We start from the raw sequence: 22,548 nt of genomic DNA, 5'->3' as shown, positions 1-22,548 counted from the left end.
GCATATCCACGATGGCCACCAGGGGCCACTGCTGGGGCACAGAGGGAGCTGTAGGGTGTAGCCTCTGCAGGGCCCCTCCAGCCTGGTAGCAGAGACCAGATCCTGGTCACCCTCAAGGAAACCAAACCCTGCCCTAACCTCCTCCCCTGTATGCCCCAAATCTATACCTGTGGGAAAGCTGCCTGGAGTCAAGTGTTCTTCCATTCGCATCTCTGTGATCTCCAGCTAGTCCCTACTTCCTGGACCTCAGCCTCCCAGCTCTCCAGAGACACAGCAGGATTAAGCGACTTTCAAGGACTCTTGTGGTTTGGCGAGTCTGGGAGACTCTGAAATAGTCCCACCACACTCTGCTGATGTGGAATTGAGGAAGGGGGCTAGGATAGAGGTCTTTGAGGGAAGAGATATGGAGAAAGAGGGTCAAACCTGTGACCCAGATGTCTATGACTCCCATCTGGAGCATCTGGGGCATTAGGGAATGCAGCATGACTCTCCTGAGGCTACTGTGTGGTTTAAACATTTTTCCTTAAAAAAAAAAAAGACATTTTCCTAATGTGACATGTATGTATCCCTTTACTTTTTTTCATGGGTTTTTGGAAATTTTAAAAAATTGTGGTAGCATCCATTCTTGAAATGTTCACTAAGCATCTTCTTTGTTTTTTTTTTTTTTGAAACAGGGTCTCACTCTGTTGCCCAGGCTAGAGTATAGTGGTGTGATCATAGTTCATTACAGCATTGAACTCTTGGGCTCAAGTGATCTTCCTGCCTCAGCCTCCCAAGTAGCTAGTATTACAGGCTTGAGCCACCTGGCCAATTTTTTTATTTTTATTTTTTGTAGAGACAGGATCTCCCTGTATTGCCCAGGCTGGTCTCAAACTCCTGGCCTGAAGCGATCCTCTGGCCTCGGTCTCCCACAGTGCTGGGATTATAGGCATGAGCCACTGCTTGCAGCCTAAGCGCCTCCTATACAACAGTCACCACGCTTGATGCTAGTGGTGCAGAGATGCCGTGTGATATATCAAGACAAGTATGAGTTTCTTCCTGGGCTCAACTCTGCCTTGTGCTACATGCTAGGTGTGTGACCTTGGGCAGTTTACTTGTTCTCTCTGAGTCTCAGTTTTCTCATCTGTTAAATGGGGCAGTAGCACAAATCTCCCAGAAATGTTGCAAGGATTCAAGTAGATAATACATGCAAAGGGTCTGGCACACACAGAAGTCTCTGAGTAACTCTTGATCACCTTCCTCTTTGGGAATACACACCCCTTGGAGATGTGTGTGCCTGTCCCTTATGTCTGCCAAGCCCATAAAAAGCATCACCCTGGGCCAGAAACCCACACCTTGGCACCATGTTCTTAGTCCCCACATAGGCATTTTAGAATTCAACTTTATTTCTTGGCGAGTCTAAAAAATTGACCCTGTCTGTGTTTCATGCCAAGCCATCAATTAAAGCCATGGAGCAGCTTACAAGGTGACACTTGCCAGGATAAATAGGCATTGGCGGCCACGGAAGTGATGCCAGGACTGGGGATAGAACTTAGGCCACTGGCATGGTGGCCTGCCATTTGTCCCTGATCCTTGCCACCAGCATGGAGGCCTGGATTCATGGTGCTGACCATGAGAGGATGTGGGGGTGGAGAAGCTCCCCCTGGGAGGGGAAAGGAGGGATGGCTGGGCTTGGGTGTGGAGCTAGTTCTCAGAAAAGGTGCCCAAAAGGCTCTGGAGAGGGCAATGCAGGCTCCCTGCCCGCCCCACCCAGCCTCCCCTCCCTGACAAGACAGTCAAGCAGCTGCCTGCCAGCCGGCCTGAGCTTAGTCTTGGGGGAATAAAAGCCTCTTGAAGAGATTCAGAAATGTTCCCTTTGGCAGCTAAAAAAAACCTTACACTCCTGCTGAGTCTGTGGGCTGAGGAGGGACTGAGGGGGCGTTTGGCCTCTGCAGCAGCGGCAGAAGGCTTGCGGATGGAGGGGAAAAGGGAGCAGCCTGGAGAGCCAGAGTTCTTGGGTTTTCTCTGTTGTTTTGCCATCATCTTTCTGTCACTCCCTGACTCTCTCCTGCAGATTGTCTTTTAGGGAGGTACTGGGGGACTTGGTTCCATTCATGACTTTAGGTCCCAAAATGAAAGATAAGCCATGGGGCAGGGCCAGCTTCTCTTCATTATACTGTCCTTAGGGCCCAGGGTGGTGCCTGATGTGAAGTAAGTGCTTGATAAAGATCCACTGGATGAACTGAAGGAAGGAAGAACATTCTTTGAGTTCCTTCATGCTCAAGCACCTCTCAGTCATTTGGATGTTATTTTCACCCTGTTTGCTGTTGTAGACTCTCATCCGTCCAGGCTAATATCTGGACACCAGCATTGAATACAATGGCTCTTGGTGATTTGGGATTCTGAGGATTGGGCCACACCCATGCATCCTTCTCACTCAGGATTGCACCACTTGTGTGGGGACTGCCCAGAGCTCACTTCAAGCTCCAGAAAATGACTGCTCATCCCTTCCACCTCCCACCAGCCACCTCACCTTTAAGAGACTATATCTGAACTAACTTCCTGGGACGCCATCGAGCAACCCCAGATATTACCAGTCAGTGCCTGGGTTTAGGTGTACTGAAGCCAGCTTGTACCAGTTCCCCAGAGCCAATTGTTAGCCCCTCTTCCTAACTCTGTGGTCAGTGACATCAGATTGGTAGATTGAAAGTGGCCATGATAGGAGGCTTTATACCAGGGAAATTGGCAAACACCACACATCAGTGTCCCCTTCCTCCAAAAGCCAGTTGTTAAACATTTACCAGCACAACCCTGGATAGGGGGTTTCAGGCAGATGTTCCAGCTCATCTCAACCATGAGAAATCTTGCCCAGGACCTCTGCTATGAGAAGCAGGGCCTCCCCAAAACAAAGCCAGAGGTAGAGGCAGTTCCTTGGGGGCTCTGAAAGGAGTGCACAGACACAGAAAGCCATGCCTGTACCCCCTGCCAGGGTCTGGGGTTCAGAGGGCTCAATGGCACATGTCCAGGGCCTTTGAGAGGGCTCATTCTGTTGGTTGTCTTTGGGAAAGGGAGGAGGAAGGTGACTATCATGGCCCAGGGACTAGCCTCCTGGGGACACTGTCAATCTCCACTTCCTGACCCCCAGGATCCCAGCACTAAGTCCTCTTCACTCACCCAGCTCTTCCTTCTCTCCCTCCCAGACCCAGAGTCCCAGAGAAAGAGGACAGTGCAGAATGTCCTGGATCTCCGGCAGAACCTGGAAGAGACCATGTCCAGCCTGCGAGGGTCCCAGGTGACTCACAGGTAAGCTCGAGCTGCAGAGAGGGTCATGCCCTCTGCCTTCCTGGCTCTCCACCCCATTCTGGAGGGCAGGGCCCCCGGGTCCCTCCACACCTCTGCCAGGTCAGCCAGGTGGCCTGATGCGTGGAGCCACTGCAGAAGGAGGAGGAAATCCATTTATCTCAACAAGAGAAGCTTGGCTTTGTCTTCTGTCTGCTTGTGCCTGAACATTTCATTTCATTTCAGCAAATCAGCTTGAAAATCACTAGCTTAGGAGCCAGGAAGTGGAAGCCATTACACAGCTCAGTGTGTGATCTTTGATAGTCAGTCTCCTTCATTAGACCTCTGTCTCCTCAATCTGTCTAGAGAAGGTTTACTAAAGGCTCTCTTCCTGTTCCTAAGTCTCCATTAAACTAGGGGTCTAGAATCAATTCCCTTCTCAACACCTGGGCCTTTTCTCTCTTGTGTCAGTTAGGTGCCCCCTGGCCTCTTCTACCAGCCACTGAGGGAGGCTTGAGTGCTCAACAGGGCCCACACAGTGTCATCCAGCTCCATGCCCTGTTAGGTGTGTCCCCCTAGCCCACTCCCTGCAGAGACCTCATAGCCTCCAGCTGCATGGGGCACTCAGCCTTCCCACGGCACCTCTCTCTGGAGCAAAGTCCTGGCCACAGGCTCTGCTGTGACTCAGAATTTCCCTTGCTGGCTCCTTGGACTGCCCAGATGAGCTCATGCTGTCAGCTCCAAGTGGGGCAGAGGGCTGGGCTAAGCTCTGGGGACAGCGGGAGGGAGAACAGACAGCCAGATTGGGAAATCATGGGGGGTGTGGGGCAGGAAGGCTGTGTGAGGGCTAGGAAGCCTCCCCAGTTAGACTGGAAGTAGATTCCTCTCCAACTCCTGGGGCTGGAAAATTAAGAGCAAAGTTGGGACACAGGGGCAGTGGAAAAGGACTTTATTTAGCCCAGGGTGTGGCCATTTGGGATTCTGAGGATGGGACCACACCCATGGACATATTTACATACCACCAATGACAAAGAACTCATTACCTTTCTTTTTTTATTTTTAACATAGGCTTTTTAAAAATTTTATTATTATTTTTAAAGACCGAGTCTCATTCTGTCACCCACTGCCTCAGCCTCCCGAGTAGCTGGGATTACAGCTGTGTGCCACCACGCCCAGCTAATTTTTGTATTTTTAGTAGAGATGGGGTTTCACCATGTTGGCCAGGCCAGTCTCGAACTCCTGGCCTCAAGTGATCCACACGCCTTGGCCTCCCAAAGTGCTGGGATTACAGGCGTGAGCCACCGCGCCCGGCCAACTCACTACCTTTCAGTCACCCCGGTGCATTGTGGGATTGCAGCAACTCTAATGTGGAACTGCACTTAGTCTTAAGCAGCTTTCAGCCATTGGCTGTAGTTCTTCCTGCTTAGATGACCCTTCTCCTTCTCCTTCCTTGTACTACTCCTCCCCCTATCCCCAGCCCATGCCCGCATCTTGGACACTCAGCCCTTTACTCCCAGACATCTCGAGTATTTTAAATGGTAAGATAAATCAAAACTCTCTGGGGATTACCTCTGCTCAGGCCAGCAGAACCCTGACTACGGAAAGGGAGGTGACCAAGGAAGTCCTGGAAAAAGGTGGATGGTGGGGGCTCCAGGACCCCCTTACATCTGTCCCTTACTGCCATCCCTCATAGCCCCAAGCCCCCAGCAGGAGCCCAAGTGAAGCAGGGATCTGGCAGAGCTTGGCTTATCAGTTTAGGACCCAGCGGATGAAATCTTGGACATCTGCCTTCCCCCATCCAAGGAAATTGTTGGAACATCTCTCAGCACCAAGTCACCCACCAGCCTCATGCCAAAGACACCAGAAAGTGCTTAGTTGCTGAGAGGGCCACACCCCAAATGACTCACTCACAGGAGTAGGAGAGAAGTAGCAGCTCCAGCCTCCTGGTGCCACTGACTCAGAGCAGCCAGCCCCCAGCCCCTCCGTTAAGCCGGACAGCTTGACCCTAGGCAGGCGCTATTGGTTTTCTGCTTCTAGTGGGAAAGGGGAGGCTTCAATCAAGCCTTTTGCATAATGCTGACTGGTTTAGGGGGAGCGTCTAGGGCCTCTGGCTTCTGCCTCCCTTTATAGGAAAGGAACCAAGAGCCCCAGAGCTGGTTTTTCTGTTTACTGTGGACCTAGAGCCACTTCCTCTCTTAGGCTTTGGTTTATATTATTCCTGTTCCACACTGATAGCCAAAACAATGATTCCCTGACTTTTTATGGCTTTTTTTTTTTTTTTTGAGACAGAGTCTCACTGTCTCCCAGGCTGGAGTGCCTTGGCATGATCTCAGCTCACTGCAACCTCTGTCTCCCAGGTCAAGCGATTCTTCTGCCTCAGCCTCCGAAGTAGCTGGGACTACAGGTGCGTGCCACCACACCGGCTGATTTTTGTATTTTTAGTAGAGATGGGGTTTCACCATGTTGGCCAGGCTGGTCTAGAACTCCTGACCTCAGGTAATCCACCCACCTCGGCCACCCAAAGTGCTGGGATTACAGGCATGAGCCACCATGCCCTGCCGGCTCTTTTACTTTTTAAAGGGCTTTCTATCAATGAGCCCTTCCCTTAGCCCTGGAAGTAGACAGGATATATACATACTCCCTGGGTTAGAGAATGAGGCTGGGGGCAGGGAGGCACCTGCCAGAGTCACTCTGGCTGATGAGGGTAGGTTCTGTACTCTGCATGCTCAGAACCCATGCCAGCTGTGTGCCAGGCACAGCGCTGGGCACTGGCTCCCCAGAACACACACAAGCTTCATCCTCGGAGCTTATGGTCCAGTGTGTGCTTCCTGCAAGGCTGTTTTCACCCAGGAACTCCCAGGATAACTGGATTCCATTCCTTTTCAGAAGCCTTTACTCCTGTGCTGCTTCCTCAATTTCTACTGGTTCATTTCCCCCAGCGAGGAGAGTCTGGGTCAGACTGTGGCTGGAGAGGAAATGAAACTGTGTCCTCCCCAGAGAAAGGCAAGCCTGAAGGGTGGGTGCAGGGCTGGAATTCAAGAACTGAGGATCTGAGCTAGAATCCCCCTCACCAAGCTTAGGTCTAGAGATGTCTAGAGATGTGTTTGGGGGAACTGAAAAAAAAAGAGAGAGCTGTGGAATAGAGGAAGAGGCACTTTTAGTACAAATAACTAAACAGGGGCAGGCCAGGAATAGAATTGAGGAACCCAGAGGCTGAGTGCAGCCCTCACTCCCACACTAGTATATAACCATGGTGTAGGCTAACTACCCAAACCAGCTTCCCTGGAGATCCCCGCCACCCTCTTAGTATGGTTAGCATCATCCTCTTCCTCCCGTGTCTCATCCCGTGGTCAAGGTCAGCTTGCTTTTATCAAGCACTTACTGCACAGGGCGCTGGACTGAGTTTTCTGATGAGAACTTCCTTGCTTTTTACTCACACATCCATCGTGGGTTTGCTCCTCTTTGATTCATTCTAGAGCACCAGCTCTAGGCCAGGTGCCATGCAAAGTGCTGAAATATAGTGGTGAGTGAGCAAGGCAGACAAAGTCGCACCATCACTACAGTCTCTGGCTTCGGTGAACATCGGTTTCTGTCCAAGGAGATGTGATGTCTAGGTCCACAGTAGTTAGAAGCCGAAACAAGACACTGTATGAGGCAGAGCTGCAGAACACAAAGGGGTTCCTAAAGGGCTGCCAGAAGCAGGGTGCAGTGGCTCACGCCAGTAACCCCAGCACTGTGGGAGGCCGAGGTGGGAGGATTGCTTGAGTTCAGGAGTTCGAGACCAGCCTGGACAACATGGCAAAACCCCATCTCTATAAAAAATACAAAAATTAGCCGGATGTGCTCATGTGTGCCTGTCGTCCCTGCTACTTTGGGGCTGAGGCAGGAGGGTCACTTGAGCTCGGGAGGTCAAGGCTGCAGTGAGCCGTGTTTGCACCACTACACTCCAGCCTAGGCAACAGAGTGAGACCCTGTCTCAAAAATAAATAAATAAGTAAAAAGAGTTGGCAGGGCCAGGAGGGGAGCCGCTGGGCATGGACCCGGTCAGGAAGCCCTCCAGAGGGCCAGAAGCAGCTGCCACTGGTTGCCCTGACTGGCCAGGGCCTCCCCCATCTTGCCCACAGGACTACTGCCAGGACCCCAGCACACTCAGTTTCAAGAGCGTTTGGATCCCTCAAGTTCTGCTGGTTAGAAAATAAGACCGTATTTTCTCAGGTCCAATAGAGACAACTTTGGAAAGTTTTCTTCTTTTCAAGGAACTTGATAGAAACCAGAATGGAAAAATCAATGTCCCACTCCCATTCCAGCCCCCAAAGTGGCTAAGCAATGGATGTGTTCACAGAGCAGTGATTGCTTGGGCTCATGTAACTCATGTCCAGCCACAGATTGCCTCAGTTGCCCCAGCTTTCTTGGCTACCAAACCCCGTTTCGCTTACTTAGTCCTGTCTGGCTTAATTAGGATAAGTTATGGAGACCCTGCCTGAGGCTGATTTGGGCTGGCCCCACTGCTAGGCCAGATGGAATTATGGGTCTCAGCCTGAACCCAAGTCCAAGCCACCCCTTCAACCAGATTCCAGTTGTATTTCCTCTCTGCAGCCCGCCTGGCCCTATCTCCTTCCCTAGTCCCCCAGGTTCCCCTGGTCTCAGGCCATCCAGCACTCACCTGGGCATTGCTCCCTTGGCCTGGTCTAGCAGGGCCTGAGGCTTGAGACTCCAGACATTTGGCTTCACCCCCGTGTCTGGTTCCCTGTGTCCTCTCCTTTGTCCAGTTAAGGCTGCTTCTATTCTCTGGGGAGGCTCTACTTCCCCTGCTGCCCTAGGCCTGTGGCTTGGACCAGTCTTACTGGGGACCTGCCATACATCCCTGATTCCCAAAGCTTTTCCTATACTCTCTGCACTCTACTTCAGCTTTCCTATATCTGATGTTTGGGAATCAGCTAGCCCTCAGCTAATTACTAGAAGAGAGGTGATGGACACACCATTAACAAAATGATCAAGGCCTTCTAAGCTCAAGTGACCAGTCTCTCCCACTTGCCTCCAGGTCTGTTGACCCCTTCCATATACCAGGCACTGTGTTCTGTCTGTACATATGTGATCCTTACAACTCTATAAGGTAGATGTTATGCCATTATCCCCATTGTACAGATGGGGAAACTGAAGCTTTAGTTATTTACTTTCCTTGAGCTCCTTTACTAACAAATAGCAAAAAAGAATTCAAACCTAGGTCATATTACACAATCTAGGCTCTTAACAGTATACAGGATTTCTTCCCTAGCCACTTAAGATCATTTCCTTTGTCAAACAGATAACGTATCACAAAGGTAACACACAACCAGAGGCCTCACGGAGGAGGTGGAGCTTGGGCAGGTGGGGAGGAGGTGAAGCTTGGGCAGGTGGGGAGGAGGTGACAGGGCCTGTGGGTGGAGGGGAGGCATTGCTGGGGTGCATGTGAGGGGACAGGGCACACGGCGGCTGTGCCAAGGACTAAGTAGTGCCTTCTGCTCTCCACCCAGCTCCCTGGAGATGACCTGCTACGATAGCGATGACGCCAACGCACGCAGCGTGTCCAGCCTCTCCAACCGCTCGTCCCCTCTGTCATGGCGCTATGGCCAGTCCAGTCCGCGGCTGCAGGCTGGTGACGCGCCCTCTGTGGGTGGGAGCTGCCGCTCGGAGGGGACGCCCGCCTGGTACATGCACGGCGAACGGGCCCACTACTCCCACACCATGCCCATGCGCAGCCCCAGCAAGCTCAGCCATATCTCCCGCCTGGAGCTGGTCGAATCCCTGGACTCGGATGAGGTGGACCTCAAGTCCGGCTACATGAGCGACAGTGACCTCATGGGCAAGACCATGACGGAGGATGACGACATCACTACCGGGTAAGCGCAGGGGCTTCTTGGATGGCGGGGGAGGATGGTGGAAAGACCACTGGGATGCGACGCCTTAAAAGTGGAGTGGAACCCAAAACAGGGGTTTTGGTTTGCTGTGCTGCTATGAAAGTACACAAAAGTGTGCTGTGTACACTTCGTGATTGCCTCTGAAATTCGATGTGGTTTATTCTAGACTTGGGTGTGGTGTGGGCAGGGCCTACATCCGAGGAGCTGATTGGTCAATGAAGGCGCCTCCCTCTCATTGGTCTCTGTGGCTGTCATTCTGTCACCCTCCTCCCTGGCTCTTTGCCCTCAATAAACTGGCTCAAAGAGCCTTGGAAAAGCATTTTATTCCCAGCTCTTATGCGAACTCTGTGTAGACCCTGGACAACTAAATCTGCTTTCCCATTTGCAAAAAAAAAAAAAAACCAAAAAGGTTATTAACATCGTATCTGTCTACCTAAGAAGAGAAAATGAGAGCTTGTGGGTGAAATCGCTAGTCAAACAGTGAGTAGCAGCAGTAGCTCCACTTCCTTTGCCAGGGGTTCCTAACCTCTCAGTTCCCTATCCGACCCCTGTGGTCCTCAGTGTCTGCTCCTTGGGTTTCTTCCTGTGCAAACCTTCTACCAATCATGCAACTTCCTAATCCCTACCCAGCGTGTCAAATCCTTCTTTCCTGCCTTTTGCCCTGCAGGGACCCTCATCTTCTTATATTTTTCTGCCTTAATTGACAGAGTTGTGCCTATGCCTTCCAACCTTGGAAGAGTTGGCCAGGACCCCAAGCCCCCAGCACTTCATTCTTGCTGTCCTCTCCTGGTCTGGGAGGATAGAAGAGAGGATAGGAAGAATGAAGTGCTGGGCGCTTAGGGGGATCCTGGCCAACTCTTCCAAGCCCAGAGACAGGAGAGAGAGGCAGTGTTTCTGGAAGCTTCTCTGGAGCACCTCTTAGCCTACTGCCACTTCCACTCTCCCTTCTTGGTTTGCTGGTGCCCTCCTCCGCCAAGGGGCAATACAAGTAGCAGCAGCACCCCTTCCCTTCCTTCTCAGAGACTTAATATCTTACTGCCAGGGCCTGCCTCTCCCCAATAAAAATCCCAGACTTCAAGGGAGTGGAAAGTAGCCTCTCCTCGGAAAAGACGAGAGCCAAGCTCCAGGCCATCCACTGTTCCCCACCCCCATCTCCACCCCTGCAGAGAACTGGGAGGGATCTGGTTAGGGCTTGTCCAGCTGATGAGGCTGCTCTGGAGCAAAACAACTGACGCATGAATGGAGTTGTTTACTGCCTGTTAAATCCCAGGGGCCAGCCCAACCTCGCGCTCACGCTCAGATCCGCCAGCCTGGAGCTGGGACCAGAGAAAAGCCATGCAGTGCACAGATCCTGAGCTCCTTCTGTGGTCAGAGGCCTGTGCTGGGCAGGAAGGAGAGCCAAGGTGTGTGAGGAGCTGCTCCACACAGCCTCTGCCCTAGGAAGCTGCCAGGGACTGCCTGAGGAAGTGTCAGGTCACTGCCCTCCTCTGAGAATCCCAGGAGGGTGCAGAGGGTGGCACAAGCCCTGTGGGGCTGAGTCTTTAGAAAGTCCCCCATGTGTTAGAAGAACCATAGCCCTAGACCCTAGGGAGCTTCCAGACAGGGGAGGTGACGGGACCCCTGCCCAGCACAGCTCCCAAACTGATGGAAACGAGATCCCTCTGAGAGCCCTTCACCCCACCAACCCACCTGATGGCCATGGCAGAAAATACCCCAAGTGTTGGAAGGTACAGGAGCCCTGCTTGGAGACGTCGCAGTCTGAGGAAGGTGGCAGGACTTCCGGCTCTTAACTAGCTGTATGAGCTTGAGCAAAGTGGTTCACCTCCCCAGGCTTTCTTTCATTTGTCTATCTGTCAAATGCAGATAACAGTAGAACTTATCTCAGGGTTCTGATGAGGATTCAATGGGTTAATATATGTAAAGTACTTAGAGTAATTCCTGGCTCATTGTAAATGCTCACTAAATGATAGCTATTATTTTTGTTGCTATATTATTTTTGTTGTTATTAGAGTCCTAGACTGATGGAGAGACTTGATTCTTACCGTCAGGGGTGTGTAGTCTGACCAGAGTCCCACTTACTCAGCATCAGCAGCAAAGACAGATCTAGTAGCAGCTGGTCAATCCCAGGGGCATAGATAATAGGCTGTGGGGGCATGGAATGCAGGGGGAAAGGGTAGGAAAGACCCCCTTTATCCCCCCTCTAACACCCTTGCTTTATCCTCTTTCCTCTGGACAGGATGTGTGTTCCCGAATCCATTTTTTAAAAATTAGAGTTCACCGAGACTCGCATGAATAAGAACTTGCCTTCCCTGCACAGCCCCCAGCTGTAAGCCTTGGGAAGCCTGGAGTTTGCATGCGGAACACAGAATCAATTGTTGGCATGGCAATATCCATAAAGTGGACCTTCCTGTAAACTGTGATGCTAGTTTACAAGATCATTTCACATGCATTTTTTATGGTCAACCTTCAGTTAGCAGTAACCCTTAACACGAGTTTGTTAACTTCCCTGCCGGGACTGTAAACATGGCCATCTGAGAAGTCAGAGTTGAAGGGAATCAACTTATAATCCCCAGTAATTTAATGTAAACAGTCACTCCTCGATTATGTGTTTTCATGGTTAAGTGTTGTTGTTGTTTTAATTAGTAACAGGGCAACCTGGATTCCAGCGACTCTTTAAGTGAACATGCAAACCTGAGCTGTCGTTGCTCAGCCTCCTGTTGGTCTTCTCATCCCCACTGTGGTTTCCATCTAGATGTTATAATTTAGAAAATGTCCTATTTCTTAAAAAACTGTTTTTCTAGTCATTAAAGGGGTAGGACTGTTCCCTGTAGGGATAGCTTCAGCGCTACCCTCCACACTGCGACACCCCTGCCCACCCATCAGCCTCGGCCCACTGCAATTTACTTTCCCACCTCCCAAGAGCTCCCAGCACTGGGCCAGCAGAAAAGCTGATCTTTCCCCACTGGGTGACATAATCGGCTCCAAGCTATCCGAGTGAGCCATAAAAGATGACAGTAATTCTGGCGCTTTCTCCACACTCTGTTTATCTGCGGGGGGATCATCCCTTTGACGGCTCTTCCCAAGCCCCTGTTCAGTCTCAAGTCAGCTCTCCCTTCTCCCTCCAGTGACCAGGCCCCTTTCAGGTCATTAGTCAGCAAACCAAAGAAGGCAAATTCTTCAAACTGAAGTCAGCAAACTAGAAGGAAGAAAGTGACTCTGATGCTGCTACCAGAATAATCATACATGTTTTTTAAAAAGGATTTATTTTTTAAAATTGTGGTTATATATATATAACATAAAATTTACCATTTTATGTTAACCATTTTAAAGTGTACAGGTTAGTGGCATTCAGTACATTCACACTGCTGTGTAACCATCATCACGTCCATCTCCAGAATTCTGTCTTCTCCCCAAAGAGAAACTGTACCCATTAAACAGTAGCTACCCTTTCCGCCTCCCTTCAGCTCCTGGGAGCCACCATTCTACTTTTCATCTCTATGAATTTGACTACTGTAGGTAACCCATATAAGTGGAATCATACAGTCTTTGTTGTTGTTGTTGTTTAATGACTGGCTTATTTACTTAGCATAATGTCATCAGGGAGCATTTATGTTGTAGCGTTAGAATTTCATTCTTTTTTCAGGTTGAACTCTATTCTGTTGTACGTATACGCCACATTTTGTTTACCCATTCATCTGTTCATGGGTTGTTACCACCTTTTGGCTATTGTGAAGAATGTTGCTCTGAACATTAGTGTCCAAATATTATTCAAGTCCCTGCTTTCGGTTCTTTTTGGGTATATACCTGGAAATGGAATTGCTGTATCATATGGTAATTCTACGTGTTTTTTGTTTGTTTGTTTGTTTGTTTTGAGGAACCACCGTACCGTTTTCCACAATGGCTGCACCATTTGACATTTCTACCAGCAATGAATGAGGGTTCTAATTTCTCCGAATTCTCCCCAACATTTACTGTTTTCTGTTTTGTTTGTATTTATAATAGCCATCCTGGCCAGGCACGGTGGCTCACACCTGTAATCCCAGCACTTTGGGAGGCTGAGGTGGGCAGATCACTTGAGGTCAGGAGTTGGAGACCAGTTCGGCCAACTGGTCAGGGGTGAAACCCCATCTCTACCAAAACTACAAAAACTAGCTGGCATGGTGGTGCGTGCCTGTAATACCAGCTATTCGGGAGGCTGATGCAGGAGAATTGCTTTAACCCAGGAGGCGGAGGTTGCAGAGAGTCGAGATTGCGCCACTGCACTCCAGCCTGGGTGACAGAGCGAGACTCCAACTCAAAAAAAGAAAAAACCCATCCTGATGGAGGTGAAGTGGTTATCTCATTGTGGTTTTGATTTCTGTAGTGATTAGTAATATGGAGCAGCTTTATGTACTTATTAGCTATTTGTACATCTTCTTTGGAGAGATATCTATTCAAGTCCTTTGCGCATTTTTAAATTGTGTTGTTTAATTTCTTTTTGAGTGTTAAGAGTTCTTTATACATGCTAGATATGAACCTTTTATCACATGTATGATTTGGAGATATTTTCTTTCATTCTGTGTGTTGGGTTTCCTTTTCATTCTGTAGATGTATCCTTTGATGCACAAAAGCTTTTTATTTAGATGAAATCCAGTTTATCTATTTTTTACTTTTGTTGGCTATGCTTTGAGTGTCATATCTAAGAAATCATTGCAAAATCTAATGCCATGCAGCTTTCCCCCTACGTTTTCTTCTGAGAGTTTTATAGCTGATGGGGTTTTTTGGAAATACAAATTCTAAGCCTCAGACTTACCAATGCAGAATCTCTGCTACCCAGAAAGCCACATTTTTCTAAAGCTTCTCAGTAATTTTAGACTAGTCCATGTTCGTATCTAGTACAATAATCTTATCTACAGTATCCCTGACAGACAGTCTTTCATCCTTGGCTTGCATAGGCACAGTGATGGGAAGCTTATTCCATATCATACAGAATTAAGTTATAAGAAAGTTTCTAAATATTCAACTGAAATCTGCTTCGCTGTAACTTCTACCTATTGATTCAAATTCTGTCATCTGGGAAAAATAGAATAAGGGTGTAACTCTTCATCCAAATATTTCAACATGTTCTTAATATAGCTCAAATATTCTCTAGACCAAAAAGAAAAAGAAAAAGTCCCTAGCTTATTTCAGTACTTTTTTCAATGACCCAGTTTTTCGAACCTTTCATTGTCCTGGTCACCCTCCTCTGGAAGCTCTCAAGACATCAATGATCCTCTTAAAATTTGGCACCTAGACTGATCACCCGCTTGACACTAGAAGTAGTCTCGCCAGGGTAATATCCAAATCATGACACTGCAGACAACTTCGAGTTGGCTGCTGACTGTCATAGATGACAGCTCGGGCCATTTTTACCACTTGGAAATACAAAAGGAATTTGTTTTTCTAAAAATAGGAAGGTCTGGAATTTAATCTAAATAAGAAGATAAGTTTCACAGCCATCTGTCCTTCCATCCCTGGCATCCATTGGAGTGGGAGGGGAATAGAGGATGGGTACCCATACAGAGGTGGATGCAGGCACTGAGTATAGGAGGCACACGTGCCTGATGGGAGGAGGTCAGAGGGCCCTCCATCTTCTCCCTACTTTAATGTGGGTTTCCCTCTCAATGTGTCCATTTTTGTGTATGTGAATGGGTGAGCTGTGTCTGAGCTGGGTGGCAGTAATGGATGGGGACTTGCAGGCCAACGCAGTAACACTACTGCCAAGTCCCACAACTCCAGAGGGTGCCCTTCACATTACATAGAGGTGTGAGGTCCACAGCCCTGACAGGACTGCTGTCCCGCAACCTATGCCAAGGGCCACAGGGCCTTAGACAGAGTTAGCAGGCTCCATCTTGAGCGAGTGCTGTAAGCGTGTGTCGGGAACAGAAGGATTCCTTGGCGACTTCTGCCACACCCTGGCTCTCTCATCAGGTGGCTTCCTGCCCTCCATGTGTGGCTGGATGTTCCAGTCTTCTTATTTTTCTCTTCACCGCCCCTTCCTCCACTCCCCAGCCTGTCCTCTTGAACTGTGCTTGGGGGCTCAGAACAGATGGGATTCGTTTCCTCTTTGGCTCTGAAGTGTCCTGACGTTGAAAAATGTCAAATAAAATAAACTGTAGGCCCCTGCCTTCTCCCAGGCTGGCTCTGTGCTCCCAGAATCAGCAAGCTCAAGCCTTAAAGAGACACTTCCAGCCTTGCTGACAGGGCCCCAGCCTCTGCAGCTACCCTCCTGAGAAGGAGCTGCATTCACTGCCCTCCCACTTGGCTCATGTCTGACTCTCAGACCTCAAGATACCCAACCCAGCCACCCTCATTGATAAGAATTCTCTTGCAATGAGCACTGGGTTTATGTGGTTTGTACAAAGAGAAGGGACCCCTTTTGAATTTGAATGGACAAGGAGTAGAGTTGTCCCACTTCTTATGTCTCCTTCTGCCTTTGCCTTCTCTGTTTCCTGGTAGGTCTTTAGGAATCCCGCCTAGCGGGACAGCTGGGCCAGGCCTAGTTTTTGCTCATGGAACCCAAGGATAGAAGCAGAGAGCAGTAGGGGGCCATCCTCGGGAGGACCCAACATTCAAGTTCAGGAAGGAAACTCAGTTTCTCTCCTGAAAGGACTTCAAATCTAAAAGGGAGGTAGGCAGCCTGGGCAACAAAGTGATACCCTGGGCATGGCAGCACGTGCCTATGGATAGTCTCAACTACTTGGGAGGCTGAGACAAGAGGATCACTTGAGCCCAGGAGTTGGGGGGGGCTACAGTGAGCTATGATTGTGCCACTGCACTCCAGCCCGGGTGACAGAGCAAGACTCCGTCTCTTAAAAAAAAAAAACATGAATAAGTGGGCTAGGCACAGTGGCTTATGTCTGTAATCCCAGCACTTTGGGAGTCCAGGGTGAGAGGATCGCTTGAGACCAGGAGTTCAAGACTAGGCCTGGGCAACATAGCAAGACACTGTTTCTACAAAAAAAATTAAAACTTAGCTGGGCATGGTGGCATGTGCCTGTGGTCCCAGCTACTCAGGAGGCTGAAGAGGGAGAATCCCTTGAGCCCAGGAGTTGAGGTTGCAGTGAGCTATGATCACACCCCTGCACACCAGCCTGGGCGACAAAGACCCTGTCTCTAGAAAGTTAAATAAATTTTAAAAATTAAAATAAAATAGAAAGGTAGGGTACTTATTGGGTCCACAGTAAAGGAAGCAGTATGTAGTTGAAGTAGACGATAGCTGTTGCTTCATTGAAGATAATATCTAACAATTAGAATGCTGACTCCAGATTCATACACATAGCCTTGGCTGATTCTTCTGTGTGGTGTAGGGAAGAAGCACTGGGCTAATTCTGAGATCTGGAGTTCAATCCTAAGCACGCCTCTAACTTGCTGTGGCACTGAGCAAGCCACCTAGCCTCTCTGAGTCTTAGTTTGTTCATTTGTAAAAAAGGTAATCATTTTTGCCTTAAGAGGATCAAATGGAAAAGAATAGTAAGAGTGCTTTGAAAAGTATAAAGAGCTGTCAGTTTGAAATCTATTATTCTGGTTGGGTGCGGTGGCTCATGCCTGTAATCCCAGCATTTTGGGAGGCCGAGGTGGGTAGATCACCTGAGGTCAGGAGTTCGAGACCAGCCTGACCAACAACAACATGATGAAACCCCATCTCTACTAAAAATACAAAATTAGCCAGCATGGTGGTGCACACCTGTAATCCCAGCTGCTCAGGAGGCTGAGGCAGGAGAATCGCTTGAACCCAGGAGGTGGAAGTTGTAGTGAGCCAAGATCGCACCACTGCACTCCAGCCTGGGCAACAAGAGCAAAACTCCATCTCAAAAAAAAAAAATAGAAATCTATTATTCTGATCTCCATGTAATGTTCTCTTCATTTAGCTGATGGCTTCTGCCTTAATTAGGGGTTGCTAGAGTATCAAAATAAGATTTCTTAAACTTGGAAGATGAGGACATTAAATTTGGGCTTTGACTTAGGTTTCAAGGAATGCTTCGCAACACGGTCTTGATATTCTTTTAATCCTGTAGCGTGCAGTTAAATAAACAGACTTTTGAGAACGGGCTTATCAACACAGGCATACCACAGATGGGCAGAGCCATAGCATGGTTTAGAGTGAAGGCTCACAGCTAGGCTGCCTGTGTTTGTGTCCTGTCTCTTTTCCTTCCTAGCTCTGTGAGTTTGGATGAGTTTTTCACCTCCCTCTGCTTGTTTCCTCAGCCGAAAACTGTGGAGAGAAGTGGTGCCTACTCTGTAAGATTGATGTGAGGATTAAATTAGTTAATACTCTTACGTTAGATATCATAAATGCTCAACAAATGCTGGCTCTCCTTCATCAGCCATTTGATGATAGACATTAGCAAGCTACTGGACCTAAGTTGTCACAGACACATTCTAGATGATAATACATTCTTTGACAAAGAATGTATTAACCTGCATGCTTGAAAATGATCTTTCTGATCCTCACAGGAAGAATGACATAATAAGTTGTTTGCCAAGAAAGATGGATTTGTCTTGACCCATTTTTACCTGTTCACACAATGTTCTCGTGCAGCAAATGGTGCCCATCTGTGGTTTGGGGTCTGGGCTGAGTATAGCATGTGCTTGTTGTGCAGATAGCTAAGCTCACTGCACACAGAGTCACACAAGTGACCATGGCCTCTTTCCCATCATGACTTGGCTAATTGGGCTGTCAGTCCTTCACTCAAACATGTTTCTTGCATATGAAGAATGTCTTGGGCCGGGCACCCCCAGAAGCTGACCTTGAGACAAGGATTTGGGTGCAAGTGGTTTATTTGGCAGGTGCCCAGAAAGTGCTGACAGGAGTGGGAAAGTGAGTTAGGGGAGAGAAGGAAGCCACTACAGGCTATGTTCATGTGCAGGTTACTGCTGTGGGCAACTGGGGCTTACGGATTTCTAGGAGATGACGTGGAATGCACCTCAGTGTTGCCCCACCAGAAGGGCAAGGAAGCATGGGTATTTATATGACAGCTCCCATTCATTATTGGCTGAGGGCAGCTCCTAGAGGGCATTGGGTCTGTGTTTCAAGCGTGCTGCACATAGGCTGAGAGGAATCCCTGAGTTCGAGTCACAGGCGCCCACAGTCGTGCTCAGACAGCACATACAGGAACAGTGACTGCAGGGGGCATAGGTGGGACACAAATACCACCAGTTATAAACAGGAAAGATGGGAAGGAAAGACAAGAGGAAGGTGTGGAGTTAGATTCCTGGGTCAGATGTGAACCCCTGGCTCTCAAAACACTCCTTTTTTTTTTCTTTTTCTTTTTTTTTTTGAGACAGGATCTCACTCTGTTGCACAGGCTAGAGTTCAGTGGTGTAATCACGGCTCATGGCAGCCTCTACCTCCTAGGCTCACGTGATCCTCCCACCTCAGCCTCCTGAGTAGCTGGGACTACAGGCACACATCACCACACTTGGCTAGTATTTAAATTTTTCTGTAGAAGTCCAGGCGCGGTGGCTCATGCCTGTAATCCCAGCACTTTGGGAGGCCGAGGCAGGTGGATCACCTGAGGTCAGGAGTTCAAGACCAGCCTGGCCAACATGGTGAAACCCCGCCTCTACTAAAAATACAAAAAAATTAGCCTGGTGTCATGGCAGGCTCCTGTAATCCTGGCTCCTTGGGAGGCTGAGGTAGGAGAATCACTTGTACCCGGAATGTGGAGCTTGCAGTGAGCTGAGATCATGCCATTACACTCCAGCCTGGGCAAGAAGAGCGAAACTCCATTGTAAAAAAAAAAAAAAAAAAGAAAGAAAAGAAAAGAAAAAAAAGACACATCTGTAGAGACAGGGTCTCACTATGTTGCCCAGGCTGGTCTCAAACTCCTGGGCTCAAGCAATCCCCAATCCCCCGTGAACCTCCCAAAGTGCTAAGATTACAGGTGTGAGCCACTGCATCCAGCCTCCTTAATTCTTAAAATAGTGGGCAGCACCCCTCAGTCTGTGCAGCGTTAATCTGGATAACAGTGTCTGTTCAAACCCAGCAGGGTTGGTGAAAGGTTGGAGTAAGCCAGGTATTCCAGAGGGGCTGCTGGAGGTATTCTAGTTGCTATGGCAACTAATGCTAGCTAAGGAGTGCTCCTCCCTCTAGTGTGTCCTAGTAACCTACAATTGAGCTGCTGGAGTTTTCACCTAGTGTGATGACATGCAATTTGGTTGACAATCAGGATGGGTAAGGATCAAGGAAGCTGTTGAGATGAGCTTGGCTTTTCCCCCACCAGCTCTGCCCACCTGTCTACCTGTCCACTGTCTCCCCTCTTTAATTGTCAACCTTTTCCTTATGTTCTGTGATAAGCCAGCTGAGCTTGTGTGGTGCCTGGAAATTCCATGTAGTCTGATATTACAGAAAGAACACAAGTTTGGAAGTATGACAGGCCTGGTGTTCAGATCCCAGCTCTGAGTCTTTGGAAAAGCTGTTTATCTATTTTAAGCAAGAATACGAATACGGCAATAGGATTGTTCTTAGCATGTAGTGAAATATAGTGTATGTAATACACTTGGTGGCTGGGCACAGTGGCTCACACCTGTAATCCCAACACTTTGGGAGGCCAAGGTGGATCACGTGAGGTCGGGAGTTCGAGACCAGCCTGGCCAACATGGTGAAACCCTGTCTCTACTAAAAATACAAAAATTAGCTGGGCGTGGTGGCAGGCTCCTGTAGTCCCAGCTACTTGGGAGGCTGAGGCACGAGAATTGCTTGAACCTGGGAGGTGGAGGTTGCAGTGAGCCGAGATCGGACTCCATCTTAAAAAATAACACTTGGTGGCCAGGTGCGGTGGCTCACACCTGTAATCCCAGCACTTCGGGAGGCCGAGGCGGGCAGATCACGAGGTCAGGAGATCGAGACCATCCTGGCTAACACGGTGAAACCCCGTCTCTACTAAAAATACAAAAAATTAGCGGGTTGTGGTGGCAGGAGCCTGTAGTCCCAGCTACTCAGGAGGCTGAGGCAGGAGAATGGCGTGAACCCGGGAGGTGGAGCTTGCAGTGAGCCAAGATCGTGCCACTGCACTCCAGCCTGGGCGACAGAGCAAAACTCTGTCTTAAAAAAAAAATAAAAAAACAAAAATAACACTTGGCATGCAGCAGGTGTCAGTAAATGTTACCTCCGTCTCTTCTCTTGGTTGCTCCTAGAAAACCAAAGCTATAAAGGCCATCATCTATGGCCAACTATTCCGCCTGGGTGGTGATGTCCAGTTGCCCACCCATCTTTGCAAAATCCCCTCCCTCCAGGGAGCCTTTCCTGATTCATCACACTGGACTCCGGGTTGTCCTGGAACTTGTGTGCATAATTCATACTGCAAGTAATTTGCACTTTTATGATTCTCTCGCAATTGCATAGCATGCGTGGTTTGCACACACTAATATGGCATTATCTTATTTAATGTTAACAACACTGTGAATTAGATATTCTTCCCCCCTCCAATTTACAAGTGAAGAAATTGGAACTCAGATTAACTGGCTTGGGAGGATCATATAACTCAAAGTGGCCCCACCAGAACAGAACCCAGGCCTCTGCCTCTGACATTCTGGGCACGTTCCAGTGCACCTACTGCCTCACCATGTGCTCCTTGAAGCCTTTCCCTCTGTGTGCAGCCCTTGTGTCCCTGAAGCCTGTGAGCATGTCAGGGGCAGGGATCACAGGCGTCCACTGGAGTAGGAGCTTCCCAAGGACAGAGACTCTGTCTTCTCTCTCTCTGTTTCCCCTCAACACCTAGCAGTGTAGGTTCTCAGGCCGTGCTGTCGACTGACCAATGAATCACTGTTAGAGACCCCCTCCTGGAATGCCCTTACATGACCTCTCCATCTTCCAGGATAGAGTCTTGCTTTGCGGAGCCACAAAGTGGCCACAGTCAGGAATTCTGGTCCAAGGGCAGAAGGAGCAACCCAAGCCTCTGTGAATACAAGTCCTTGTTTGACTCCAGCTCAAAGGCTGAGCTGTCCCAGGATGTTCATGAGGGGCCAGCTCTGGCCTCTGGGCTATCAGATGTCTCTGGCCAGGCAGTAAAAGGCCATTCACTGCAGCTGAAGAAAGGCCAGCAGGCCAGGCAGAGGGACTTACCTACTGAAGTGTTCAGGGTTGGGGGTCCAAAGATGCTGAAGGACTGAATGGTGGTCATCTATATATCAGTGTGACGATGGAACAAGCACAGGAAAAGGCATAAAAGTATAGATTTGCAAAGCAGGCCAGAGGAAAGAGTCAGGCCCATAGAGACTGAAAGCACATAGCTACATTGGAGGCAGATCAACACTCACTGAATATGCAGGGCAGGATCACAGAGAGACAAGGTAGGAGAGGCTGACATGGGGGCATGTGCGGTAGAAAAACAGAGTCAGCACATTCGTGATGTGCACGCCAAGCAGTGGAAATGAGAGACAGACAGATACTGTGTGAGACCCATCCAAACGTGTGTGAGAGGTGGCTGGATACAAAGAGGCTGTGTGTGCACAAGATCGACTGTTTGAGGACACAGGCCCGCCAATGTGCAGGGGGTGTGCGGCAACCAGACAGGCACAGAGAGTGTCTGAGAGGTGGAGGGACCCCTCCAGAGAAAGAAGAGTGACCTTGTGCTCAGCCTGAGGGTAGGGAGGTGACCCAGAGCAGGGCGAGTATATTCTCACCAGCCTACCCCCCTACTCCTTTGGCCAGCTCCTACTAAAAGGGGTCTGTGTCGTGCCTTGTCTCTTTCTTGTGGGGCATCTCCAGCTTGGGAGACAGGAACAAATCTCTGACCTAGTCCCTGCCCTCTTTGACTCCTCACCCTCTTCCAGCCCCTCTACCCAGCCTCAATCTCTCATTCTTCCTCTACTTTGAAGTCTGGCTTCTGTCTTGGTCCCTGTGGGTTTGATGACAAAGGGCAGTTCAGGAATGACACTATCTACACATACATAGCCATATGGACAATTTCAGGTGGTGGGACTTGCAGCAGCTGGGGTTCCCAGGACTGCTGACATTCTGCTGAGTGTTATTAGAAGATCAGGGACAGAGCTTATCATCTGGCTGTCACTGCCCCTTTCCAAGCCACAGCGAGCCTCCACAGAGGGGCCCTGGGGGATAGCCAGCTGCCCTGTGCCCATGCTGGAGTGAACTTTCCTCTGATCTTCCCTGTTTTCTGGATTTAGCCAGGGAAAATACAAGGGAGCTCCTTGCTCCCTGTGTGAGGTTCCAACTGAGAGATCCCACCCTTCCCAGCTCTGATCAGATACCCCTGAAGTTTGGAAGGCAACAGCTATACAATCTCTCTCTTTTTTTTTTCCCCCCTGAGACAAGCATCACTCTGTCACCCAGGCTGGAGTGCAGTAGCACAATCATGGTTCACTGCAGCCTTGACTTCTTGGGCCCAAGCAATCCTCCCACCTCAGCCCCCCA

The 22,548-nt window shown here is 49.2% G+C and overlaps 1 protein-coding gene and 1 long non-coding RNA gene across 10 annotated transcripts in view; one reads left to right on the top strand and one right to left on the bottom strand.

The window, feature by feature from the left end:
• NAV1 (neuron navigator 1) overlaps nucleotides 1-22,548 on the top strand; it is a 288,832-nt gene that overhangs the window by 170,887 nt on the left and 95,397 nt on the right. For all 9 annotated transcript variants that reach the window (XM_055368049.2, XM_055368047.2, XM_063709692.1 and 6 more), the window contains 2 exons: nucleotides 3,180-3,282; nucleotides 8,772-9,137. In XM_055368049.2, the coding sequence (XP_055224024.2) occupies nucleotides 3,180-3,282; nucleotides 8,772-9,137 (469 nt within the window). The remainder of the gene's footprint in view (nucleotides 1-3,179; nucleotides 3,283-8,771; nucleotides 9,138-22,548) is intronic.
• Nucleotides 6,443-11,500, bottom strand: LOC129528265 (uncharacterized). Its single transcript, XR_008673499.2, has 3 exons — nucleotides 11,198-11,500; nucleotides 10,845-11,005; nucleotides 6,443-6,918 (listed from the first exon to the last, which is right to left on the bottom strand). It is a non-coding gene; the product is annotated as an uncharacterized lncRNA (long non-coding RNA).

Source organism: Gorilla gorilla, chromosome 1, assembly GCF_029281585.2.
Source record: "Gorilla gorilla gorilla isolate KB3781 chromosome 1, NHGRI_mGorGor1-v2.1_pri, whole genome shotgun sequence".
In the NCBI taxonomy this organism is placed as follows: domain Eukaryota; kingdom Metazoa; phylum Chordata; class Mammalia; order Primates; family Hominidae; genus Gorilla; species Gorilla gorilla.
This window is presented reverse-complemented; position numbering and strand designations above follow the sequence as displayed.